Here is a 27,918-nt window from a genome sequence, read left to right on the forward strand (position 1 = left end):
CTGCTGCCCCCTTGCTGGAGAAGTGGCTGACTCAGCCCCGCCTGCACACGGGGGCTCCAGGCCTGGGGAATTCTCAGGACAGGTCTCCTCTTCCAGCTGTCCACCTTTCCAAGTCCCATTTTTCCTTTGTTCTCCTTTATTCCATAGCATACCTCTATCCCTTTGTGTCCATTTCCCTTTATTCCTATCAGAAGGCAGCATGTTAGAGGTAAGACAGCAAAAAGACAGGTGGATGCTGACTCTGTGACTTCTAGATATGGGACCCTGGGCAGATGCCTTAGTCTTTATGAACTCTGTTTTCTCATCTATAAAATGGGGATGCTTACTCAGACATAGTAAACATTGAGTTAACAGTAGTTACCTCCCTTTGTCTGTTTTCACTTTGCCTTCCTAGAATGGGAGTGGGTCAAGGAAGGGAGAAAAGAGCAACCAACAAAAGGGATGTTTGGCAGAATGTCCCCTGTCAGGGGCCTAAGGCTACAATGACTTGCTCCTAAGAATTGTTCACAAGCACCTCTTCTGGAGTCCCAGCCTGAGGGATGTAATTCCACAAATCACCCTATGGCCTCCACCACACTGCTTTGTCCTTGGCCAGCCTCTGCCACCATCCTCTTGCAGAGGGAGAATGGAGACTGTCTAGAGCTTGGTGGGAGCTGAGGCACCATGGGCTGGAGAGTGGCAGCCTTTCCTTTGGGACCTGATTGAGTACGGAGGTTTAGAAGGGGCTTGGAATCTTCCTCTGCTAGCAAGGCAGGGGACCTCAGAGCCTGTTCACAGTTTTGTGTGCCCAAGGCACAGGAGCCAGATGTGGTAATCATGCATTCTCTGCGTCTGTCTCTCTCTCCTCGTCCGGCCCAGCCAAGTGGGAAGGGACCTCGGTTGCCAGAGGTATACTGTGTCATCAGCCGCCTTGGCTGCTTCGGCCTGTTTTCCAAGGTAAGAGGGCTTCTGGCTTGCTTCCTTCCCCCTTACCCCAACTGTCATCTCCCATAGGAGTATCTGAAGCCAGCTTTGATGAAAAAACCACCTGTGTTTGTGTGAGAGGGAGAAAGAGAATGTAAGAGCAAGTACAAGCGAGCTCTCTGACTCCCTCCTTTTTCCCAAGCCTGACTCTCCACCTGGCTGGCTGGCATTTTCCCAGCGCCAGCACTGTCAGTGACTGCTCTTGTCACAGACCTCCCTGGGTCATAGGCATTGGCAGAATTCCTGGGGCCAGACCCCACCTTGGGGAGGCCAGGGGTGCCCATGGAGTGAGCTCTTAGGCGGTATTTCCTTTGCCCAGCTACTTAGATCCTGGAGACTGAGGCAAATACCATTTAGGGCACAGAGCAGGCACCAAGTGCCAAGGAAATGGAGAGGGCAGGGTGTGAAGATCCTGCAGGACAGTCCTCCCGTCTCCCAGCTATTGGCCCAAGCCGGTTGGACACCAGGCTGCCCTGTCCTCTGCCCGGGAGGTGGGGAAGGGCACCGCCCTGACACTCTCCTCTTCGGGCTGCTGGTGGTTGGCACAGATCCTAGATGAAGTGGAGCGCCGGCGGGGGATCTCCGCTGCCTTGGTCTACCCCTTCATGAGAAGCCTCATGGAGTCACCCTTCCCTGCCCCAGGGAAGACCATCAAAGTGAAGACGTTCCTGCCTGGTGCTGGCAACGAGGTAGGGGTTTTCGCTGTCTCTTCTCTGAGGCTGAGGGCTCTGTCTGGAGTAGGACCTGCTGAGACAAGGCTGCGGTCTCTGGGAGCTGTGGAGCACAGTTCCCTCCTTGCTCATCTTGCTCACGCTTAATAAAGCAATTGGGCACTGAAAAGGTGAGTGACAGAACTGTAAATGTTGCCCAACTCTGCCCCTCCAAGGGGGCTTCCCTGACAAACCTCCATGCCTCTTTGGACTAAAGTACGCTCCACTTCCCTTCCTTTTACTCATTCATCAGATATTTACTGAATGTTCATCGGGTGTCAGGGATTGTGCCATACCCTGGGGCAGAGCCATGAAGTTAAAGAGATGTAAATTCCCTCTCCCCATGGAATTTACATCTAGAGGGAGGCTGATATTAAAGAATTGCTTCTACACAGAATTAGGTAATTCCTAAATGTATAAAGTGTCAAGCAAAAGCACAGGATGTAATGAGAGTATGTAATAGGATGTTTTAGATTAGGAGGCAGGGGAAGGCCTCCTGAGGAAGCAACATTTTGCTGGGGACCTGAGGAGTAGAAAGTAGCAAAATGAAGTGGGAGGAGATAGACTGAAAGAGAAGGGTGTGGATGGGAGATGATATTCCACGTAGAGAGCACAGCACTATGCAAAGGTACAAGTGGAGAAAGAGCTCATGTGTCCTTGTCAAGGAAGTGAAAGAAGGCCAATGTAGTTGAACGGGAAGGCAGGATGGGCACGCAAGGACCAACTCGCTGTGTGCCTGCTACGCCAAGTTAAGGATTTGGGATTTTATCCAAAGTAGGATTATGATAAGATCTGATTTATGTTTTAAACACTCTCTGGCTGCTGTGTGGGTAGTGGTTAGAATACAAACAGGGAAACCAGCTAGGATTCTACGGCAGTAGTCCAGGCAAGAGATGATAGTAGCTTGGCTTAGGGTATAGTAGAAAAGGTGAAGGGAAGTTGATGGATTTGGGGTAAAGTTTAGAATTAGGATCAATAGCATTTTATGTTTGACTGGATATAGGGAATAAGTATTTAGGAGATTTTCTGGCAGACTCCCAGTTTTCTGGCTTGAGTAACAGGGTAGATGATTGAACCCTACATTGAGATGGGAGCACTTGAAGGAAGGAGGAGCAGGTTACAAGGGAGAAGGAGAGTTCAATTTTGTACATGTTAAGTGTGAGATACCTGTGAGACAACCAGCAGAGAAGATATTTAGTAGTAGAGTATAGACAGAGAAGGCAAGAGAGCCCAGGACGCAGTCCTCCTCAGTCCTGAGGAACACTGTCCATGGGCCTCTAGTAGAAGTGTAGCAGCCCTGAGGCTGGAGAAGATAGGAGGAATGCCAGAAGAGGGCAGAGGCTTGAGAGCCAAAGGAAGAGGGAGCACCTTAAGAAGGGAGTGGTCTAGTGAGTCAGATTTCAGGAGCAGTGAGGTTGAGGTATGGTGAAATGACTTGACAGGACTGGATTGCGGAAAGGGGTGGAGGTGGGCAGAAGCCTGAGTGGGGTGAATTGAGAAGTGAAGGTTGTTCAGGGTTGGGGGGGCAGTGAGGCGGTAGAAATAGCCTCTTTAGATGCCTCTGGCTTGGCTGTGAAGAAAAATAGGAAAGGGTGAAAAGAAAATATGGAGCCAGGGGAGAGTTTGTTAAAGATGGTTGTTTGGATGCTGGTGGAAATGACCCAGCACAGGAAGAGGTTAAAGATGTTAGAAGGAGGAGGGGATAATCAGACTATCACTGAGAAGGCACAGGTCATGGGACCCATGCAGGGATTGGCTTTTGTTAGGAGAGGACACTTTCCTGTGTAACAGGAGGGAAGAGTGGTCGCTTGTGGATTTTGGATTCTTATCTGATGGCTTCTGTTTTCTCACAGTAGAAGAGAAGGTCATCCTCTGAGAGTGAAGAGTAGGTGCCAAGGGTTCTAGGACAGGCAGAAGAAATAAATTAGTTGTTGCAGGGAGCAGCAGAGAGACCGAGAGAAGCATATTAGATTTTCTGGGCAGTGCTGAATACCCATTTAAGGGCCTTCTCTTGGCCTCATTCTCCCCACCCTCATTTGGAGGGACTTCAGGATCATGCGCAGACACTGGCCTTCGTAAACTTGCCCCAAGAACCCAGCATAATGCCTGGAAGAACTTCAGGATCCTGCCCCCGGCTCCCTCATTGGCCTCTTTTCTTATTACTGACTGGAATTATTTGCCATTCCCTGAACACTGAACCCTGCTTCCTTTTCCTAGAAGACACTTCCTTTCTTTTCTAGCTAGACAATCCAGATGGAGCGTCTCATCCTCTGAGATGCTTCCCTGACCCCTCCCTGCCCCAGGTGTAGTTGGGTGCCCTTCCTAGATGCCCTCCCAGCAGCCTCCTGTGCTGTCAATCATACTTACCTGTGTCATGGTGCCCGTCATATAGGCTGTGATTGTTCAGGCTCATTCAGCCCCACTTGACTATCATCTTGAGGGTAGAGATAAATGAAAAGAGAGTCAGGACATATGAGCTGCCTGTGTGAAGTCCCTGGAGGGAGGCTGGACCCGAGGGGAGTGGGAGCTGTCGGGCTGTGTGCAGGAGAGCAGAGCTTGCCAGGCTGCATGAGGGGGCTCTCGGGAGGGAGGCTGAGGGCCGCTTCACTGACTTCTGGGAGGGGCAGGGACAAGATGGGTACAAAGGCCTCTGGTATCATTGTGGTATGGCGTTCATTTAGCCCACATTCACAGAGCATTTTTGGCGTACCCAGTATCATGCTAATTACTGAGCCTTCTGGAAGTTCACAATCCTGTGGGAGAGACAAGTATAAACAGATCATTATAGTGACTTGTGCCCATTTTGTGGCTTTTCTCGGGTCAATGGGATTAAGGCTGAGGTAGGATTTAGAACTTCATCACTTATTTAGACCCTGAGGAACAAATGAGATGATATGAAGCAAAAGCCCCTTGACAAGAGTTAACCCTGATACCACAGAGCTATGAGAGAGAATGAATTTCCCACTCTTGTGCTCAGGACGCTGTGCATGTATGCTGCCGACATGTGCTGAGGAGCCAAGGATGTGACTAGGTGGGGCCCAGGGACAGCATCTTTGGCAAGACCTGGGCGTCTGCAGTTCTACCCTGGCCCTCATTTCTAGGGTCATTTGCTACCCTCCATCCACTGACTGCTCCAGAGAATTGGATCTCCTGAACTGTAGTACTAACCTTGGGAACATCTGGCAAACCCTTTGGAGGGAGGATAGCTCGACTTGGCAAAGTTATGGAATAGCTAACCCTTTCCTTGTGCTTTCCTTGTCCCTGGCACTTAGAGAGGCTGAAATAAAGGCAAGGATGGAGGGACAAACTTAGCCTCTTCAGAGGAAACTCTTTCTACCAGGAAAGGAGGGGACATGGCAATAAGGACACCAGCAATTGCCATTCCAGAGATGGCTGAGAATAGAGTCCTGGAACACTGAGATACTGTCCTTATTGTGGTCAAGAGAGTGATGATAGATTGTGAGATCTGGTCAGTGTAGGGGCCTGGACCCTAGCATTGGGAGATGGGCGAGAGGATGGAGAAGACCCTACAGATAAAGCTGTGGTTCGCTCATTCTCCTTATCCTTAAGAGCAGTCAGCTCGTCTCCCTTTCCTAAGACCCTGATGTTCCCTTAATTCCTTCCAGAGTTTTCCCCACTTTCACAGTCAGCCCTTTCACTCACAGACTTGGTGTTTGGCGTATTATGGGAACAGAACTCTATTCTGAGGGGAGGAGGAGACAGGGCCTTATTACATAGTGAGGTAGATTAGGGGTTCTGGAGAAGAGCAGGTGGGAAGGGGCAGCCTCCAGTTGCTTGGTAGGGACCTGGGGGTGGCACCTATCTGGTCAGCCATGGCCCATTTTTCCCATTGCTCTCCTGCAGGTGTTAGAGCTGCGGCGGCCCATGGACTCCCGGCTAGAGCATGTGGACTTTGAATGCCTTTTTACCTGCCTCAGTGTGCGCCAGCTCATCCGAATCTTTGCCTCACTGCTATTGGAGCGCCGGGTCATTTTTGTGGCAGATAAGCTCAGGTAAGGCCCAGCAGGGCAAGGTGAAGGAAAGTGGAAAGCACATTCACTTATTAGTTTAATAAATATTTATGAGCCCTAGTATGTGCCAGGTACTATGGTATTAGTAGGTGGGGTGTGTGTGTGCACGCGCGCGTGTGTGTACCTAGTGAGATAAAGATCAACTGGAGAGGGAAAGGTTAGTAGATACAGAAGGAGAGGATGGTTGAGCAGCAGGGTTTGGGAGCAGTCAGGGTGGCAGGATTGAGAACCCAGTGGAGGCTTGGACTGAGGGGAGAGGAAGGACACTTCCTCCTTCACAATAGCCAAGATGTAGTGTAGGTCCAGGTAAATTTATACGAAGAAAGGTTAGAAATTAAGAAGGTTTCTGACTGATGGCCATATTTTCTCTGGAAGGGAAGGCAAGGCCTTACGGCATGCTGAGTTTGAGGAGAGTGGTGAGTTCTGTGAAGAGCTACCAGGAGGAAGGGATAAGGGACTGACTGGGGACAGTATGAGGGCAGTTGATTGCAGTGACCCAGGACTGGGCACTTATTGAGGAGCTGTGGAGAAGGACAGTGAAGGCAGAGAGGGTGCTAGGGAGAACAATGTTACAGGAAGGTTGGCTAGTGACACTGGGAAAGGGAAAGGGAAAATGTCTGGAGAGTAGAGGTGCCCATGAGGTAGGGTAGTCCCTGTAGGAAGAATAAGAAAAGAGCTGGATGAATCACCAGTTTTGGTCCAGAATGTTAGCATTTATGATTTTAGTGGAGGAGTTCCATGTGCCAACAGGATTCTTTTGTGCCCACAAGGAGAGTGGCAGAAGTAAAGAGACAAGAGCCATTGGACATGAGACAGCTCAAAAAGGAAAAAAGCCAGAACTTTTCTAGGCACCTAAGGTTTTTTTTATAAGTACTGGGGAGTAGATATAGCTCAAGTGGTTGAGTGCCTGCTTCCCACATACAAGGTCCTGGGCTTGATCCCTGGTACCTCTTAAAAACAAAAACAACGAACAAGCAAGCAAATTAAAAAAACCCAAAAAACAACTCAGTTTTTGTGCCATCTATGTATCTTTAAAAAAACCAAACAAAAAAAAAACCCCGGGGGAGCCTGTGTAGCTCAGTGATTGAGTGCTAGCTTCCCACATTCAAGGTCTGAGGTTCAATCCCAGAGTCTGGTACCTCAAAAAAAACAAAAAGTATATGTGGGGTACAACAGACCAGAGTGAGGATAGGATCATTATATATTCTTTTTTATTAGTTTATTTTCACTTATTTATCTATTTTATAAGAGAAATCATAGGTGTGTAGAAATATGCATAAAATAAAGAGTGCCCATATACCACCCTATAATTAACACCTTGCATTAATGTGGTACATTTGTCACAGTTGATAAAAGAACATTTTTAACGTTGTACTATTAACTATAGTCCATGGTTTACATTACAGTTCATTGTTTGTGTTTAGTCCTTTGTTGTTGGGGTTTAAAAATTTTTTATGCTAGCATATAAACAACCTAAAATTTCCCATTTTAGCCACATTCAAATATTTAATTCAGTGCTATTAATTACATTCATAATGTTGTGCTACACATCACCACCATCCATTACCAAAACTTCTCCATCAACCCAAATAGAAATACTGGACAATTTAAGCATTAACTCCCCATTACCTACTCCCACCCCGGCCCCTGGAAATCTATATTATAGTTTCTGACTCTATGAGTTTGCTTATACTAATTATTTCATATCAGTGAGATCATAAAATATTTGTCCTTTGGGTCTGGCTTTTTTCACTCAGCATGATATCTTCAAGGTTCCTCCATGTTGAACCTTGTATCAGAACTTTATTCCTTTTTACTGCTGAATAATATTCCATTGTACGTACATGCTTCATATTGTTTATCCATTCTTCAGTTGATGGACTCGGGTTGCATTCATCTTTTGGCAAGTGTGAATAATATAATAACACTATGATATCAGTGTGCAAATATCTGTTCAGGTCCTTGCTTTCCATTTGTTGGGTGTATTGCTGGATCATAGGGTAATTCTATACTTAGCTTTCTGAGGAAGGAGCAAACTGTCTTCTGCAGCACCTGCACCATTTTCCATTTCCATCAACAATGAAAAAGTGTTCCTATTTCTCCACATCCTCTCCAACACGTGTAGTTTTCTGTTTTTTAAATAGTAGCTATTCTAGAGGGTATGAAATGGTCTCTCATTGTGGTTTTGATTTGCATTTCCCTAGTTATTAATGATGTTGAACATCTTTTCATGTGATTTTTTGCCATTTGTGTATCTTCTTTGGAGAAATGTCTATTCAAGTCTTTTCCCCATATTTCAATTGGATTGTTTATCTTTTTGTTGTTGAATTGTGGGGCTTTTTTTTTTTTTTTTTTTGAGATACTGGGACTGAGGATTGAACCTGGGACCTCGCATGTGGGAAGCTGACACTGAACCACTGAGCCATATCAGGAATCCTGAGTTGATTTTTTTGTTTGTTTGCTTGTTATTTGTTTTTATTTTTAGGAGGCACCAGGGACTGAACCCAGGACTTCCCATGTGAGAATCCATGGGATTTAAAAATATATATTCTGGATATTAAACCCTTATTGGATATGTGGTTTCCAAATATTTTTTCCTATTGTGTAGATTGCCTTTTTTACTTTCATGTTAAAGTCCTTTGATACACAAAGGTTTTCAATTTTGCTCAAGTTCCATTTCTCTAATATTTTCTTTTGCTTATGCTTTAGGTTTAAAGTCTAAGAAACCATTGCCTAACACAAGAAGCCTAACACAAGATCCCTATGTTTTTATTCTAGAAATTTTATAGTTCTGGTACTTATATTTAGGTCTTTGATCCATTTTGAGTTGATTTTTGTAAATGGAGACCCAGTTTTCCCAGCACCATTTGTTAAAGAAATTCTTCTTTCCCAATTGAGTGTTCCTTTCTCTTGGCCAAAAATCAGTTGGCCATACCAATGAGAACATGCAAAGATGCTCAAGGTTGGTTATCAGAGAAATGCAAATCAAAACCACAAAGAGATAACATATCACACTCACTAGGATGGCTATTATTAAAAATTTTTTAAAAGAAAAAAAATAATAAGTGGTGAGGATGCAGAAATATGAACCCTTATTTATTGTTGGTGGCATTGTAAAATAATATAGCCACTGTGGAAATCCAGTTGGGTGGTTCCTCAGAAAGTTGAAAACAGAATTACCATATAATCTAGCAATCCCACTCCTTGGTATATACTCAAAATAATTCAAAGCAGGGACTCAAACAGATATTTGTACATAAACGTTTGTTTATAGAGGTATTATCCCCAATAGTCAAAAGGTGGAAGCAACCCAAGTGTCCATCAACAAATGAATGGATAAAAAAATGTGGTATATATACACACAATGTAGTATTATTCAGCTGTAAAACAGAATGATGTTCTGATATGTACTGCTACATGGATGAACCTTGAAGATAGGTTGAGTGAAATAAGCCAGACACAAAAGGACAAACAGTGTATGATCTCACTCACATGAAATACCTAGGAAAACTAAATTTTGGAGACAGTAGATTACAGGTTACTAGGGGCAGGAAGAGGCAGTTATTGCTTAATGGGTACAGAGTTTCTGTTTGAAGTGATGAAAAAGTTGATGTAATTGGTATTGGTGATGGTAGCACAATATTGTGAATGTAATTAGCACTACTAAATTGTACACTTGAAAGTGGTTAAAATGGGAAATTTTGAGTTGTATCTATGTTCTACAATAAAAAGTTTTAAAATTTTTCTTAAAAAAAAAAAGATATCAGTTAGCTATATTTGTGAGGTTTATTTCTGAGCTCTCAAGTCACTTCTGTTGTTCTTTATGTCTGTCCTTGTACCAGTATCATGCTGTTTGATTGCTGTGGCTTTGATTATGAAGTATGAGCCCTCCAAATTTGTTCTTCTTTTTCAAAATGGATTTGACTATTGAGACCCCTTACCATTCCATATATATATATACATATATATGTATGTATATATATTAAATCAATTTCATTGATACATTAATAAAACATACAATTTATCCAAAGTGTACAATCAGTGGTATTTGGTATAATCACATAGTTGTGCGTTCATCACTTCAGTCATTATTAAAGTATTTTCATTATTTCAGTAATAATAATAATAAAACAGACAAACAAGAAAATTCCTTATCTCTCAATCTCTGTTTCCCCTGCTATACATTGCTGCTATTTCTGGCAATTCTTGTACAACTATTGATTGGTTTATTAACCAATTTTATTAAGATATATTCATATACTGTATGATCTATACAACGTATAGAATCAATGGCTTTTTTTTTACCTGTTAAAAAGTCCTTTATTGTAAAATTGTAAAATAAATAGAAAAATAGATCGAAAGAAATCACAAATTTTAAATGAGAATACAAGGCCAGGTTAGATTTAATATAATCAATTATAAAAAGTAGTTAACATAGCAACAAACATTTATAAATGTAAATAATAATTCAAATATAATAGAGATTATGTCATAATTCTAATTTTTATATTATAACTCTAACTCTTGAACATAATAATCTCTAAGAATGAAATAAATTATTAGTTTAGTTATTTAATTTCCATATAGGACATAATTCTTTCTAGATAATCAAATTCCTGTTTGGGAATTCTTCACATTTATTGGAATGAATTACAGCAGGTAACAGTTTGCCAGCTGATAATTTTATGTGTCAGAAAAATTCAAAATTTAATCATGCTAAATCATTATTGATCCAGATAGATTATTTTAATTAAAGAGTATGAATAAGAAAGGGCTAAAGAAAAACGAAGTCCAAAAATATATCTCTTCTCCAGGCCTCCTCAATTAAAAGCAAGTGTTTATTTTGTATGAAAAAATTACAGAATACTGATCACAGGAATAATTTGCCAGTTGCACCGAGTAATTATTGTTCATATACTATAATGTTATTATTTTACATTTATCTGGTCTATTCCAGTTCTTTTTGGTTACTATTTGCATGGAAGACCTTTTTCCAACCTTTCACTTTTAACCTGGTTGTGTCCTTATGCCTGAGGTGGGTCCCTTGTAGATAGCATATATATGGCTCATATTTTTTATCCATTCTTTCAGTCTGTGTCTTTTGATAGGGGAGTTCAATCCATTAACATTCAGTGTTATTACTGTAAAGATATTACTTACTTCATCCATTTTGTCCTCAGGCTCTCTGTTGTTATATCATTCTGTTGTCTGTCTTCTTATCCTTTAATTTACCGTTCCTAATAATCTTCATTTCTAAATTCTTCTCCAAATCTCTTGCCCTTGTTTTTTCCTTTCAGGCTGCAGCACCCCTTTAGTATCTTTTGCAGATCTGATATTTTGGTAACATATTCTGTCAGTTTTTGTTTGTCTGTGAAAACTTTGAACTCACCATCATTTTTGAAGGACAGCTTTGCTGGATACAGAATTCTTGGCTGGCAGTTTTTCCTCTTTTAGTACCTTAAATACATCATGCCACATTCTTCTCTCCTCCATGGTTTCTGATGAGAGGTTGGCACTTAATCTTATCGAGTTTCCCTTGTATGTGATGCTTTATTCTTCTCTTGCTGCTTTCAGAATCCTCTCTTTATCTCTGATATTTGTCATTCTGAATAGTATATATCTAGGGGTAAGTCTATTTGGATTTATTGTGTTTGGGGTGCGTTGTCTTTCTTGGATATTGATATATATTCCTTCATAAGGGTTGGGAAATTTTCCGTCATTCTTTCTGCCCCTTTTCCATTCTCTTCTCCCGGGATACCAATAATGCAACTGTCTGTGTGTTTCACATTGTCATTTAATTCCCTGAGACTCTGTTCCATTTTTTCCATTCTTTTCTCTTTCTTTTCTCCTGTCTTTTACAGTTCAGATGTTCCCTCTTTGAAATCATTAATTCTGTTTTCAAGTAATTCAAATCCGCTCTTATGTGCCTCTAATGTATTTTTAATCTCATCCATTGCGTCTTCATTCCCATAAGGTCTGTTACTTTTCTTTGCAGGCTTTCAGACTGTTTTTTATGCACTCACAGTATCTTCTCAATATCCTTTATTTTTTATTTTTTGTATTTTTAAATTAAATTAAAAATTTTTAAAATTGTAGATCACACAAAAGTTACATTAAAAAACATAGGAAGTTCCCATATAACCCACTGCCCACCCCGCCTCCACTCCTCCCACATCAACATCCCCTCCCCCCCGTAAGGCACATTCATTGCATTTGGCGAATACACCCTAGCGCACTGCCACACCGCCTGGGCCAGAGTTCACATCCTAGTTCACACTCTACCTGCCCAGTCTATCCAGAGGGCTATGGCAGGATAGACAATGTCCTGCATCTGTCCCTGCAGTATCACCCAGGACAACTCCAAGTCCTGAAAATGCCCCCCATCACACCTCCCCACTCTCCCTGCCCTCAGCAACCCCCCGTGGCCACCATCCCCCCATCAGTGATAGTTTCTTCCATTGCTAGAGTCACATCAGTTCCACAGGAGAACACCAGCAAGTCCACTCCAATCCACACTATACTCCTCATCCTGTGGACCCTGGGATGGCGAGGTCCACTCCACCTCCAAATCAGGAGGGGTCTTAGATCACACATGACTGATGGATGCTACTCTCTTGCTTGCAGCTGCAGACACTCTCAGTTCCCGGGCATGGTGAGTGACCACCCTTACCTCCCTGTCAGCTGACCTGGGCATGTCCAACGAACCAGAGAGTAGGCATCGCAATTCTGCTGAGGCTCAGAGCCCAGCTGGCACATGGAAGTCCAGAGACTCAAGTCTCCCGAGCATACACAAACCCCAGCACCGATCACAGGTTCAGTAAAAGTAACAGAAGAGACATGTGTAGAGAGGTCACATCCGAGTCCAACTCCATCACAACAATCAGGATCACAAACTCCAAAGTAGGGCCCACTAGCAAGGTGATGAACTCCAGAGCCATGTGTCATAGCCACAGAACCTGTGAGACTCTGCAACCCCCAGGAGCACTGGTACCTGGGGTTGTATCCACTTTGGCTGTCTCTGGGATCCTGCTGAGATGTGTGTAAGCGCGACCCCTCTGGTGACCTCCCGGCTCATTTTGAAGTCTCTTAGCCATATAAACTCATTTGTCTTTACTATTTTCCCCTTTTATTCAAGGTCTTTTTCTAGTTACATCATCCTTTATTTCTTTAGTCATATTTTCTTTAAAAATTTTTAAGTGATTTAGGACATCTGTGTGATTATCACTGATTAATTGCCTTAAATCTGCATCTCTTCATGATATTTGGTTTGTTCTTTTGGCTGGGCCATCTCTTCCTGTTTGCTAGTATGGCCTGTAATTTCTGATGTCTAGGCATCTAATGGCTAATTTCTTTCTTGCCTATTTTTTTTCCACAGATATTCTTTGATATTTTATTCAACTTATTCTCAGTCTTTAAAATTCCCCAGCTTAAGTTTTCAAAATTGGACCAGGAACTCACTGGTGGGGTGCAGATTTTCTCCCAGGGGTTGGATACAGAAAGTGCAGTTTTTGTCCTTGCAGTTTCCAGACAGGCCAGCAGATGGCACTACTCAGTGTACCTTTCCATGGAGGTGTTTCAGTCTCGGCTTTCTGTGTTTTTGTGTTGAATCTCCGGATTGGATATTGAAAGCCAGCTCTGCTGGCCTAATTGACTGAAGAAAAGCACCCTGACTTCCCGTCCCTTTCCCTTGAAAACAGCTGACAGGGAAGAAGGTATCTGTTTCCCTCTCACTTGGCTGCAGTGAGCTAAGGGTTTTACCCCAGCTTACTATCTTGGGGGTGGGGGAGGGGAGCCCTTCCTGGCCCCCATGGGGCTCTGTAACTCTCACATTTGTCGTTTCACCTTCTTCATCTCTGTCACTCACCCCCCTGGGAGTTGTGTAGCACAGTCCTGGTCTGCTGACCCCCAAATCAGGTCCCTCAGACAGCTCTTGGTTCTTTGTTGTTTTGTGACAGCATTCAGCTCTGCCTGTTAGTCTGTCACCATCTTCCCACAGTCCTCTCCTTCCAGAGATATTTGATGATTGGCTTTTTCATTTTTGCAAAGAAGGTTGTTGGAGTTTTGATTGGGATTATGTTGAATCTGTAAATCACTTTAGGTAGAATTGACATCTTAACAATATTTCCCCTTCTAATCCATGAACACAGACTGCCCTTATTTAGGTCCTTTTCATTTCTTTTAGCAATAGTTTATAGTTTTTTGTGCACAAGACCTTTACATCCTTGGTTAGATTTATTGACTAGATATTTGATTTTTGTAGTTGCTATTGTAAATGGAATTTTTTTCTTGATTTCTTCTTCAGAATGTTCATTCCTAATGTATAGAAACATTGTTGATGTTTTTTTAAGTAGGCATTTAGAGCTATAAATTTCCCTCCCAGCACTGCCTTTGCTGCATCCCATAGATTTTGTAATATAGTGTTTTCATTTTCATTCACTTTAAGATATTTCCTAATTTCCCTTGTGATTTTTTTTCCATGACTCATGGTTTGAGTATGTTGTTTAATTTCCACATATTTCTGTGTTTTTAATTTCTCCCTCTGTTATTGATTTCTAGCTTCATACCACTGTGGTCAGAAAAATACATGGTATGATTTCACTATTTTTTAAATTTATTAAGTCTTATTTTGTTACCTAACATATGGCTTATCCTACAGAATGACTCATGTATGCTAGGGAAGAATGTATATTCTGTTGCTATTTAGTGATAACATAAAATACATATATTCTGTTTCCTTTTAAATCTTCTTCTAGATGTTGTATCCATTATTGAAAGTGGTATATTGAAGTCTTCTTCTATTAATGTAGAGTTGTCTATATCTTCCTTCAAATCTATTAGTATTTGCTTCATATATTTCGGAGCTTTCGTGTTAGGTATATATATATATTTATAATTGTTATGTTTTCTTGTTCAATTATATACATTATCAATATATAATGACCTTCTTTGACCCTCATTATAATATTTGACTTAAAGTCTGTTTTATCTGATATTTGTATAGCTGCCCCAGCTCTCTTTTGGTCACTGCATGGTATATATTTTTTCCATCCTTCACTTTTAAACTACTTATGTCTTTGTATTTACTTTTTAAAAATTATTATTTGTTTATCCTCTTGTGTGTTGCCTGGAACTAGTTCCTTCTTGTACTCAATCATTTAGTCAATAAAAATACCTCTGGAGTACCCATCATAGACTGACAAATATTGGTTGCTATGCAAGGTAAGAAATCATTTTATGTCTTTGAATTTAAGATGAGTCTCTAGTAAGTAACATATAATTTGTTTATGCCTTTTAAAAAATATCCATTCTGCCATTCTCTGCCTTTAGACAGGAGAGTTCAATCTAGTTATATTTAATGTAACTACTTCTAATGCAGAACTTTTTTCTGCCAATTTGATATTTTGTCTTCATAAATAATACAGCTTTTTTTACCATCCATTCTTTTATTAATGCCTACTTTCATATTTTATTGTTTTTGTATTACACTATTTTAAAACCCTTCTCATTTCTTTCTAAACATATTTTGCTATAATTTCCTTGTGGTTACCACTGAGTTAAAATTTAACGTCCTAAATCTATAACAATTATATTTGATTTGATACCAACTTAAATTCAATAGCATACATATACAGTGTTCTTATACCCCTCTTTCCCCACAACGTTTTTTGTACTTGTTACAAATTATATCTTTATATCTTGTATGTCCCAAACCATAGATTTATCATTACGTTTTATGCATTTGCATTTTAGCATCAGTAAGAAGTAAAATAAATATTGAAAAATAAAATACAGAATTACTGGCATTTATAATTACTCAAATGGTTATCTTTACTAAAGTCTTTATTTCTTCTGCCTCTTCGATCCACTGTCTAGTGATTTTCCTTTCATCCTGAATAATTCCCTTTAGCATTGCTGGTAGGGAAGGTCTACTGCTAATGAACTCCTTCAACTTTTGTGTATCTGAGAGTGCCTTAAACTGTCCGTCTTTTTCTTTTTAGGAGGTACCAGGGATTGAACACAGGGAATTGTACATGGAAGCAGGTGCTCAGCCACTGAGCAACATCTGCTCCTCAATGAAGGTTGGGTTTTTCTTTTTTTTTTTAATTTGTTTGGTTATTTTTTAGGAGGTACCAGGAATTGAACCCCAGACCTCATACATGGAAAACAGGTGCTAAACCACTTGAGCTACATCTGCTTCCTCTCCCTCATTTTTTTAAAGATAACCTTACCAGATATAAATTTCTTGATTGGCAGTTGTTTTCTTTCAGTACTTTAAATATTTCATTCACTATCTTCCTACCTCCATGGCTGCTGATAAGAAATTGGCATTTAATCTTATTGGGATTCCTTTGTATATAGCATGTTGTTTTTCTCTTGCAGCTTTCAGAATTCTCTTCTTGTCCTTGGTATTGGAAAGTTTGATTACCATATATCTGAGCATGATTCTCTGAGTTTATCCTGATTGCGGTTTGTTAGACTTCTTATATGTGCATATTCATGTCTTTTATCAAATTTGGGAAGTTTTCTGCCATTATTTCTTTAAATATTCCTTCTTCCCCATTCTCTCTTTCTTCTCCTGCTGGGACATCTATAACACATTTATTGGTACACTTGATGGTGTCCCACAGGTGTCTTAGGCTCTGTTTACTCTTTTTTTATTCTTTTTTCTTACTGCTTCTCAACATTTATCATTTCAGTTGTCTTCAGGATCACTGATTTTTTCTTCTGCCACCTCCAATCTGCTCTTGAAATCCTCTAGGGAATTTTTCATTTCAGTTACTGTGTTCTTCAGCTCCAGTATTTCTGTTTGGTTCCTATTGAGAATCACAAAGAGATTCCCATATTGCTCATTCGTTGTTTTCCTCATACACCTTAGTTCTCTTTCCCTGTATTTTCCTTTATCTCCTTGAGCATACTGAGAGTAATTTTTATATAGTCTCTTTCTGATAAGTCCAAAGTCTGGTCCTCTTCATCGATGGTTTCTGGATTTTTATCTTGTTCTTTTAGATGGGCCTTCATTTCCTGTTTCTTTGTTTGTTTTGTAATCTTTTGTTGCACAGTACATTTTTATATTTTAAAGTTTTAATTGTGGGTTTTAGTCCCTGAACTGTCTGTTCCTTAGATTTGTATCCAGCTAATGATATGATGAAGATTTTCCTGAATGCCAGGAGCTAATCAAACAAACAAACAAACAGAGATTAAAAAGCATCTTTTTTATCTTTGCAAATTAGCTCTGCTTTGCTGGTGGTCTTTCATGGCTTAGCTCTCCTATTAAGAAGATCAGGAAGTGGATGTCCGCCTACCATATAGGAGGTTTGGCACCCAGGGCCTCCTGGCCTGTGTGGTGAGCTGACCCACATGCAGTGCTGCCGCGCACAAGGAGTGCCGTGCCACGCAGGGGTGTCCCCCGCATAGGGGAAACCCATGTGCAAGGAGTCCGCCCCCACAAGGAGAGCTGCCCCGTGCGATAAAAGCACAGTCTGCCCAGGAATGGTGCCACACACACGGAGAGGTGACTCAAAAAGATGACGCAACAAAAAGAGACACAGATTCCCGGTGCCGCCTGACAAGAATGCAAGCGGACAAAGAAGAATACACAGTGAATGGACACAGAGCAGACAACGAGGGTAGGGAGAAGGGGAGAGAAATAAATAAAAAGAAATCTTAAAAAAAAAAAAAGATCAGCCTGAGGCAAATGCGAAATGCAGGTCTTCTCTATTTTATCTGAGCCTCTGGAGTCGTGGAACTTGCTTCTTTTCCTGGACTTCCGCTTGCTTATGGCCTTTGGAGTTCCCCCATTTACAGTTTACAGGAGTTGGGAGTGAATGCATCCTCTACTTTCTTTGACATAGACTTTCACCCCTTACTTGGTGCTTTCTTATGTCACTTAATGCAGATAGTCCTTTGCTCCAGGCTACTTTGACTTAATTGTTTCTCACACTCTCCCATCTGTCTCCAAGCTGTTTCTCTGCCCACAGGACAGACTCCAGGAGGAGAAGCCTGGCAGGTTTCCAGATTCAGTCCCTGTCTTCTGCTTGATAGATTGGCACTGACATACCTGCACCCCAACCAGTATGCACACAGGGGCCACTCTGCTCCCTCTGGAACAGGGCCAGGGACCCACAATGGGAGCATAAGCTGGCTCCACCATACATTGTGGAGAGGGGAGGGGAGGAGCCAGCAAGGGTACTAGGAGCTTCTTCTGTAGTTTTGTTTTTGTTTTTCAAGTTTTGGGATAATTTATTATGCAGCAATAGGTAATGAATACAGAATGACATAAATGCTCGTTACTTACTGCTTCTCCACCAAAGTATCTTTGCTCGTGGGGTAAAGCATCGCCAGTCCTAATGGCTTGTGGGACTTAAAAGACCTCATCTGCTTTTCTGCCACGTGGACCCCTAGGAATAGGGCATGAGCTGGAGGGCTGGTAGAAGACTGGTGAGTATGTGCAAGGCAGGTGAAGACCCAGCCTGTCATGTGGAGCAGCAGAAAATCCAGAAGTTTCCCTGGCTCTGCTTGCAAGAGTGGCTATAGATGGGGGTGAGGTAGGGATGATAGGACCTTTTCCTTCTGGGTATGGGGAGAAAAAATTGTGTGCTCTCTTTCTCCTCCACTTTTTAAAAATAATTTTAATTGGCACATATTAATAAAGCATATAGTTCATTCAAAGTATACAATCATTGGTATTTGGTAAAGTCACATAGTTGTGCATTCATCATTTCTATCATTATTAGAACATTTTCATTATTTCAATAATCGTAATAAACAAAAAACAGACAAACAAGTAAACAAGAAAATTCTTCACCTCTCAATCTCTCTGTTTCCCCTGCTACACATTGCTGCTATTTCTGGTTATTCTTGCACAATTATTTATTTATTTATTCCGCTGCTTTACTGAGATATAGTCATATGCCATATGATCTACCCAAAGGGTATAATCAGTGGTTTTCAGTATAATCACAATGTTGTGCATTCATCACCACGAAAAATTTTAGAACAATTTCATTACTGGAAAAAGAAAACTCCATACCCTTTTAGCATGCCTTCCCAGCCTAAGTAAACGCTAATCTAATTTCATCTTTATAGATTGATTTATATTTTATATAAATGGAATCATACAATATATTTAGTTCACAGTAGCGCAATCATAGAGTATTTGTCCATTTGTGTCTGGCTTCCTTCACTCAACATAATGTCCCCCAGGTGCATCCATATTGTCATACGCTTTACAACTTCACTTCTTCTTACAGCTGCATAATATTCCATCGTGTGACTACACCACAATGTGTTTATCCATTTATCAGTTGATGGACACTAGGGTTGTTTTCTGTGGTTTTTATGCTGCATTTTCTTGATTCAGTACTTAACGTGGTTAGTGTGGCCCTTTAACTATTTTCCTAGGTTTTGAGGAGAGTTACTGTGTTTAGGATTCCTCTGTTTCTTTTGTCCAAGTTGGATTAATTGCCAGCCCCCAGCAATCTGAAGTAGCTAATCAGGGGTCAGACCGCCACCTCCTCCGCCCGCTCCCCTCGGGAGTTCGGAGGACTAGGTCTTTATGTCCCACCCTGGCTGGCACCAGCAAGCTGTGTCAGAAACCCAAATTGCTGTCCTCACTGCTGCCCACCCCAAGGCTGGGGGAAGAAAGACTCGTAGGTCTTTCGAGGATGATGGAACTCACCAGTATTGACCTCATTTTACCAGCTCCTTCCTTCCGCCCCTCCCTGGGTGCTGCACAGTGTTCCACTAGACTCCGGAGTTTCAAATTAGTTGACTCAGACAGTACCTGTCAGTTCAATAGTTGTTTTAGTAGAGGCACTGATTCCTGGAGCTTCCTACACCACCATCTTCCCACAATCCCTATTATAAATTATTGTCAAAAGTCTGTCAAAGAAGCAATATTTTTCTTAGTAGAGTGGTAGCATTAACTCAGTCATTTAGGCATTTATTAAGCTACCTGATGTGTGCCACACCAAATGCCAGGTTCTTAGATGAGGGGCAGTATAGAAAAATCTTCCTTCTGGTTTGCTCCCCAATAAGCCCTGAATTCCTGGGGTATTTCTTTCTGTGTGGATAAGAGGTAGTTATGGGGAGCAGGGAAAATGGATCCCCAATTGTCCTCATTAGCCAGTGGGGCAGGAACCCAGGCCCACCCTCAGCCCAGAAGCAGAAGAAGGAAAAGCCAGAACTGGTGACTTTTTCAGAGAATGCTAGCATTTGGAAATGAAAACTGCCTCCCATTTGTTCCTGTCAAGTCTCAGTGCTTCTCTATTCCACATTTCTAGATATTTTGTGGTCCCATCAGGTCATCATGAAGATACCGATAGGAGGACTAGCCAGAAAGGCAGCTTGAAGAGGCCTCTGCCTGCTGCCTCTACACCAGCCTTGTTAGTCGTCAGCCAGCAAAGTCCCTGGCTGCCCAGTGGTGATGCTGAGGCCGGGCTGGCCTTTAGTGGTCCCTAACAGAGCCTGGAGCCTGGAGTTTCTATTCCTGTAGGTTCCACCCCCTCACTCAGGATGAGCCATCCTTTTCATGCCCTTCCCCCGCCCCCAGTCCAGCTCCTATGGACTATGAATCTGGCTCTTGTTTTATGTGGCTGCAGCTGCCCCTGAGCACAGTCTAGGACCACTCTGAGAAAAGAAAATACCCCAGGGCTTTGTTCTTAGCCTGGCTGGGCATTCAGGTTCTGCCAAACCTCGGATCTTAGAAAAGATGTCTTCCCGGAAGTCTTTTCTTTTGCACATGGTTCTCCTAGGCATCTGCCTCTGCCTGGGGTGGGGGCAGGCAGTCCAGCGAGGGCACTTGGGCCTGGACCAGGGTCAGGGCTCAGGCGGTCCAGCCAGCTCATGTTCCTTTGCTCACGTTTTAGGTTTCTGCAAGGCCTTTGTCCTTCTGGTCCAGTTCTGATGTGTGTGGGGGTGTGGTGGGGTGGGTGTGGGGTGTTTTGGAGGAAGCAGTGGGGAGGAGGTGCCCAGGCTATTCCCAAGCCCTGAGATTGTACAAAGCCTTCTGTCTCCCTGACCTAGGCCTCCTGGAGGGATTGTGGAAATATTTTCCAGATGGCTCTCCTATAAGCTGCCTTCCCAAGGGAAGGGGCTATCAGGGCCAGGATATCTGTTCTTGTGCCTCAAGGCCCAGCAGTATTTTAGGTATCTATAGGGTGGCAGGACAGCCAAGCAGGGCACTGGCTGACAAAGCACTTGTGCACATCCAGTGCACATCCAGTGCATCCAGGAGGCTTGCTTTTGCCATAGATTGGATCCATTTTTTCTGACTGGTGAGGCATTAGTTGTGAAGGTGTTAGGTTCCCTGCTAGAGCAGATCAGATAGAGCCCAGGACTTCTGTGGCTAATAGGGAGGCCTTGTAGTTGTGGGGGGGTGGGGGAGTGGGAAAGTCACTCTTGAAAATGAAGTGGAGACTCTGCCTCTGCCTCCTCATCTGTAATATGATCCCTAAGGAAGGGTCTTTGAATTTCCTCTTGACAGATGGGGGTGCCACAGCTTTTGTCTACTAGTGCCTCAAATGAGCCCTCAGCACATGTGGGGAGTGTGCACTCATTTCTGTGTCTTCAGCTAGCACCCTAGGGATTTTTCTTCCCTGTCCTCCCTTAGCCATTCTGCTTGGGAGGGTGGCCCTGTGGGGCTCCTGGGTCTGGAGGCCTGGAGACCCCTCCCGGTCAGGAGAGGGCTGACCCCACTGAAACCTGTGGCTGCTTTGGAGCCTGAGAAAAAAGATGGGAACGGGCACCTTCAGCCTCGTAAGAAAGGTGCCTGCTTCCACACAGTGATTTTTCTGCCCTCTGTCCTCAGTCAGATAGCTTTTTTCTAGCTAAGGAGAAAAGGAACAGACAAAGGGCAGAGCAGTTGAAGTAATGCTGGGCTGGGAGATAGGAAAACTGGTGTCCCAGCTCTGCCCCTTGTGTCCAAACTGACCCTGGGTATCCATGGCCCCAGCTGAAAAAGAGTAATTGGTAAGATGACTTCTGTAGGACCCTCCAGCTCTTACTTGCTGGGAATTTGTGATTAACTCACCCTTTATACTCCCTAGTCTGAGCTGACGCTGTTATGCTAGGTCAGGCCCACCTGAGCATTTGTGTGGCCTTTAGTGTGTGAGTGTGTGTTCAAGTGTTGCTACATACCTTATAGGCAGAGTCCCCAAGAGATCCTGAGCAATGGGAAGGTGGGAGCTTCACCAGTCTGCAGGGCCCAAATCTACCAGGGGGTTTAACATCAAAGGATGCCCTGGGCCCCAGCAGGCTCAGACAACCCTTCCCTGAAGCACCTCAGACTCAGGTGCTTTGTCTCTGTCTGCCTCTCTGCCACCAGTACTCTATCCAGCTGCTCCCATGCGGTGGTGGCCTTGCTCTACCCCTTCTCCTGGCAGCACACCTTCATTCCTGTCCTCCCGGCCTCCATGATTGACATCGTCTGCTGTCCCACCCCCTTCCTGGTTGGCCTGCTCTCCAGCTCCCTCCCCAAACTGAAGGAGCTGCCTGTGGAAGAGGTGGGCTATCTGGGGAGTTAGCAGTGGGAAGGGGTGGGTGAATAAAGAGGAAAGGAACCAAAAACTCCCAGGAGGGACGAGGAGGGGGAAGGGAGAAAGGCTGCTGGGATCTACTTCTTTGTGGCCCTTGGGCCTCTCTACTAGTTCTTATCCTTTCTCCCCAGGAGGTCTATCCCTGGCAGGAGTTACTCCTGTTATCTGACCCTGGGAATCTGGGAGGTCTGGAGGCCTGGCATTGTAGGGACTCATACCTTGGATCTATTGATGCTAATGACTCCTTTCCTCAGGCGCTGATGGTGAATCTAGGCTCTGACCGATTCATCCGACAGGTAAGAGAAGGAGCCTCAGAACTGTGGCCCTCTGACCTGCCCTAGGGTGGGGGTTTGTTAGACTCAGGCTCCAGAGTGCCCTGTTCCATCACAAAATTTACTCAACCTTCACAGCCTATTTGTTGAACTCTCAGGGTTCCACATTTTATGAACAGTCTGGCATGGGGAGAAACTGAGCTGAGAGCCCTTGTCCTCAGTAGGTTCTGCCTTTCTGGTTGGCATCATCAGCTTCTGGAAGGCAGTATGGGTGTGCAGAGAGCAAGGCCTGCTAGTTTGAAGGCTAGACCTCTGGATGGACTCTTGACACCTTTGAGCCACATGAACTTGGAAAGGCCTCCTAGCTCCTCTGAGCCATTTATCTCTTCTCATCTCTAAAATGAGGATGGTGAGAACACCTGCCTGGCAATGTTGCTGGGAGATGATACAAATAACATAGAGAGTGCTATGATATATAAAGGTTATCAGTCATTGTTGTCAACTTCAAAAAGCCTTTGTTAGTCATGGAAACCCACCCGGCTCTCTACAAAGGAGCACAACTCAGTGCTGTACCCTCTGGGAATGTACAGTCTGTTACACATCACTGACAGGGCTCAAGGCTCTTGGGTACAATGTGATCCCAAGGCATGGACATGGAGCCAGGGTCTAGACAGGAACAACAGCCTAACCACATACCTGAGAGAAAGGCTGAGCCCAACTCCCCTGTTGCATTCTGTTTGACTTCACAGAAGAGCTGTGCTGCTGCTAAGACAAGCCCTGGGGATCCTTGCTTCCACCCCTAGGACTGGTTGCAGGTTGAGACTTTGGCTGTCATAGCTGTAGGGGAAAATCCTGCCAGCCCTTCCTGGATATGAGACAGACCTCCCTGCCCAGAGCCAACAGTGCTTCCCACCTGACCACAATGGGCAGTGAAACCACCAGCTCTATCACTTATTTTCTGTGTGACCTTGGGCAGGTTTCCTAACCTCTCTGTGCCTCAGTTCCTCATCTTAAAAGGAGGTTAATAGCAGTTACCTACCTCATAGGGTTATTGGGTAAATGAAGTGAGATTATATATTTAAGCTCTTAGAACAGGGCCTAGTCAGTGTCAGCTATGATTTCATCACTGTTTTTTTCCTTCTCCTGCAGATGGATGATGAGGACACATTGTTACCTAGGAAGTTACAGGCAGCTCTGGAGCAGGCTCTGGAGAGGAAGAATGAACTGATCTCCCAGGACTCTGACAGTGACTCCGATGATGGTAAGGGAGGCTTGACTGGGCAGAATTGGCATAGGCTCCAGACTCCCAGTGCTCTTAGGCTGGGGCTGGGCCTCTTGGGGGCCAGGACCCTGTCTCTGTGTACCAGACCTTTTCTGACTGATCAGGCTCCAGGCAAAGGTCTCACTCTAGTCTAGAATTTTCTAGCCCCACTACCAGTGGGGTTCAGGGCGCTATGACTTGATTGGGTCTGAGGGGGAGAGAAGAACTGGGTTATTTTCTCAGAGGGAGTTCAGAAACATAATATGTTAGGGATACTTCTGCGGTGGTCACAGCACTGTCCTCTTCCTTCTATGTCTTCTCTACCCCAGGGGACTTAGGAGGGACAACTCAAAGACATGTGGCAACCACAAAGACTCTTCTTGCTGACAGATACTGGCTGGTAGTTTTTTTTTGGAGGAGAGAGAGAACACCATCTGGAGATAGGGGCAAGCCTTGTGGGCTCTTGGCCTGAACCTCAAAGATTTTTCTTTTCTTCTCTTCCAGAATGTAATACCCTCAACGGGCTGGTGTCAGAAGTGTTCATCCGCTTCTTTGTGGAGACTATTGGGCACTACTCACTCTTTCTGACACAGAGTGAGAAGGGGGAGAGGGCCTTTCAGCGAGAAGCCTTCCGCAAGTCTGTGGCTTCCAAGAGCATCCGCCGTTTTCTTGAGGTTTTCATGGAGTCTCAGATGTTTGCTGGATTCATTCAAGACAGGGAGCTAAGGAAGTGTCGGGCAAAGGGTAAGTCCAGAAGAGCTTCGAGTTGGGGGCTGTGGGTCCTCGTCTCTAAATTTTCTATCAGCAGGCCACCATGATGGAAACATTTAGGTATCAGCTAGGACCAAACCTCCTAACCCCTTTTTTCTTCTGATAGAAATTTCCCTCTGAGCTTTCTTCTCCTATCCAAGCACATGCCTTCACAAGGCTGTGCATAGGCTGGAGCCATGCAGCTGGAGAGTGAAGCACATCTCCTCCTAAGAGCAGGATGGCCATTGGTGGTTCATCCCTTCCTCAAGTGTGCTACTTTCAGAAAAAAAAACAGACTGAGCAATTTTGGGGTTCTGAGAATCTGGGAATTGGGGAGTCCCTTAAAGGGACTAGGGCAGCCCTCTGTCTTAGGTGGGTGGTAATCTCCATTCAGGGCAGAAGGGCATCTTGTCTCTCGTTATTTCATAAGCTCACTCAAAGGCTTTTCCATCTCATCAAGATCTTTCTATCTCACCTTATGGTTACTCTTTCTTTTGTTTACTGATACTTTCTATCCACTTAGGGTATCAAACCCTTTTGGAATCACTTGATAAGACTTTATTATTTATTTGTTTGTTTGTTTGTTTATTTCTTCTCCCCTCCTCCAAGTTGTCTGCTGTGTCCATTCGCTGTGTGTTCGCTGACCACTTCTATCCTTATCAGCGGCACCAGGAATCTGTGTTTCTTTTTTTTGTTGCATCATCGTGTTGTGTTAGCTTTCCATGTATGTGGCGCCATTCTTGGGCAGGCTATACTTTCTTTCACACTGGGCAGCTTTCCTTACGGGGTGCACTCCTTGTACATGGGGCTCCCCTATGCAGGGGACACCCCTGCGTGGCACAGCACTCCTTGCACACATCAGCACTGCACATGGGCCAGCTCCACATGAGTCAAGGACCTCCCATGTGGTAGGTGGACACCTTATCCATTGGGCCAAGTCCACTTCCCAAGACTGATTTAAAGGGAAGTACAGAGGGTGTCCACTGGGGGCAGCTCTGAAATGAGGAGTGGCATCTCCACCCTAATGCAGCTCAGTAGCTGCCCTGTGTAGCAGAGTAGCAAGGACCTTCTTGCTATACTAGTGAACTAGTGATAGTTTTTAATGGGCCAGTCTGACTTCTAATAAGATGCTCTTACAAATTATAACCCCAGATTCTTGGTTTCTCCTTTTTTTTTGGGATTTGTGCCCCAGTTCCCCCTTTCTATAGATCTCCCCTTCCATTTCTCCAGTGACTTTCTTTTTCCTGTTGCGATTTCTTCATATTGCCCAGGCCTTTTTGAACAGCGAGTAGAGCAGTATTTGGAGGAACTTCCAGACACTGAGCAGAGTGGAATGAATAAATTTCTCCGAGGTTTGGGTAAGTAGCCTTGACTGGTGAGACAGATGTTCAGCAAGAAGGGAGGGGATGGAGGATCTGTTTCCCAAAATACTCTGAATAGATGCCAAAGAGTGTTTATATTGGGGCTGTGGATAGAGCAGGAAAAGATCCCTTGGTAAAGACGAGGTTCCCAGCCCAGTGTTTCAAGGACACTGAGTACAGTATTTACCAAACTGCAGTACCAAGAGGGACCTCAGATTCTCACGTAAGTCAAGTATTTTTGGGTGCACATATTCCTGAATGAGCATGGCAAAGGAGCTTTCCTCTAGGCTACAAGAGGCCTGCAAAAGTAGCAGTGCCAGAGCACCTTTCTCTGACCACTTCCACTCCTTTCAAGGAGCTCAGCTAGCTACATCATAAAATTATGGCATGTTTCAGTTTAAGGGGAAATTGAGGCCAATGAGGTGAAGCAGCTTGCCCAGTCACACTGTGATTAATATCAGTGCCTTATTTAGAGCTCTAGAGTGTTTGACTGACTCTGGATTAGACTGATCATAGCTGTAATCTCACCTTCCCAGTCCTTTTTCACTGAGAGGATTCCCAGCTTCAGAAAGGAGAGTGTGTGGAGGTTGGAAGAGATGACATTGAAACATTCTTACTCATTCCCTTTCTGGCCCACAGGCAACAAAATGAAGTTCCTCCACAAGAAGAATTAAACCCTTTACCTAGTAGCAGAGTCCAGTGCCTTGCAGAGCCTGGAGCCCTGGGACAGGGGCCCAGGCTGGGACCCTCTGGGCTGCTGTGGCTGCTTTACTTCCACAGACCCCACCCTCCAAGCCAGTCCACCTCTGCCTTCAAGATATCCCAGGATACTGTGTGTAAATAATCTGCTGTAAGCTTTCTTAACTGTTTTTGTAAGGAGCAAAGAGAATCTGGTAAATATTTGTATATTCCCAAGGGGCTGGGTGCTTTCCTGCCCTGCCTGAGCAAGGATGAAGTCTCGCTGGGTGCTGGTGACTGGCCAATTATGTGCAGCTGACTGTCTCAACCGAACCACTGATGGTCCCCTGGAGGCTCCTGGCCTGCCTGCCTTAGGCCCCTGCTGCCAGTCTCGGGCCCTGGAGAGCAGATGTCTTGTTTTATACAGGAGGACTTTTTTTTTTTTTTTAATCTTAGAGTTTCTATTTTTTTCTTGTTGTCCCCTTCCTCCACTCTGTATTTGAAAGGCAAGGGCCAATCAGTCCCTATTTGCCTCCTGGTACCAGGCTCTTGGGCTTGGTCCTCTCTTGTTTCTCTCACCTTTTGAGATGGTCAGTGAGTCATGGGAAGCCTACCCCCCAGCTCTGCCAGTCCTCTCCGGGCCCAGCTCCCAGGCAGTGGTGGCCATGATGCGGTACAGGGCATCCCTCCTTCCCACCGTCTACGGGTGTTCCCAATAAACAGTGTACAGTTGTTTGGGCCTAGAGCCCCATGTGTTCCTTGGCTTCATTATCTAGAATTTTTCTTTCCTGGGATGGTCTGGGACAGGCCAATTTGGGATGAAACACCATCATGCAGGGAGCTCAGCATTTGATGAAGGGTTTAGCTTTGTGTGGGTCACTGACCTCCCCTGAAATCAGTGTTGCTAGAGTGAGTTGTAGAACAAATCATTGTTCTAGTTCAGCTTCCCACTCCAGTAACCAACTATTCAGACTCTACTTAACTGTTTCCAGTGAAGGAAAGAATACCCAGGGCTTTGTCTTAGCCATGACCTATTGCCCATGGCTTGTCCATGTTATTCTGCAAATACTGTTTCTGCTGGAATCCTAGGTTTCTATAGAGAAAGATCTGTTACATTCTGCGGAAGAGCAGGATTGGGAATAGCATGGCCTGGATAGAGCAGAGATCTAAGAAACTTACAAGATGGGGCATTAAGCTGGAACTCTCTTCATTGATACTGGGTTTGGGCATGGCAAAATTTGACTCTAAAGCAAAGTTTTCCTGTCTCTGCAACCTAGCTTGTTTTAAACAGGAAATGATGTCACCCTGAACAACCTCCCTTCATTTCTGCCATCTCCATTGAGGCCTGCGCAGGCCC

The 27,918-nt window shown here is 43.9% G+C and overlaps 1 protein-coding gene across 8 annotated transcripts in view; it reads left to right on the forward strand.

Moving 5' to 3' along the window:
• Positions 1-27,306, forward strand: part of DENND2B (DENN domain containing 2B) — a 190,305-nt gene extending 162,999 nt beyond the window's left edge. For all 8 annotated transcript variants that reach the window (XM_058305778.1, XM_058305782.1, XM_071218219.1 and 5 more), the window contains 9 exons: positions 859-936; positions 1,512-1,652; positions 5,538-5,686; positions 22,029-22,206; positions 22,494-22,535; positions 23,661-23,772; positions 24,277-24,516; positions 25,794-25,880; positions 26,523-27,306. In XM_058305778.1, coding sequence (XP_058161761.1) covers positions 859-936; positions 1,512-1,652; positions 5,538-5,686; positions 22,029-22,206; positions 22,494-22,535; positions 23,661-23,772; positions 24,277-24,516; positions 25,794-25,880; positions 26,523-26,557 — 1,062 coding nt within the window. In that variant the 3' untranslated portion in view covers positions 26,558-27,306. The remainder of the gene's footprint in view (positions 1-858; positions 937-1,511; positions 1,653-5,537; positions 5,687-22,028; positions 22,207-22,493; positions 22,536-23,660; positions 23,773-24,276; positions 24,517-25,793; positions 25,881-26,522) is intronic.
• The last annotated feature ends 612 nt before the right edge of the window (positions 27,307-27,918 follow it).

This window comes from Dasypus novemcinctus, chromosome 10, assembly GCF_030445035.2.
Source record: "Dasypus novemcinctus isolate mDasNov1 chromosome 10, mDasNov1.1.hap2, whole genome shotgun sequence".
In the NCBI taxonomy this organism is placed as follows: Eukaryota; Metazoa; Chordata; class Mammalia; order Cingulata; family Dasypodidae; genus Dasypus; species Dasypus novemcinctus.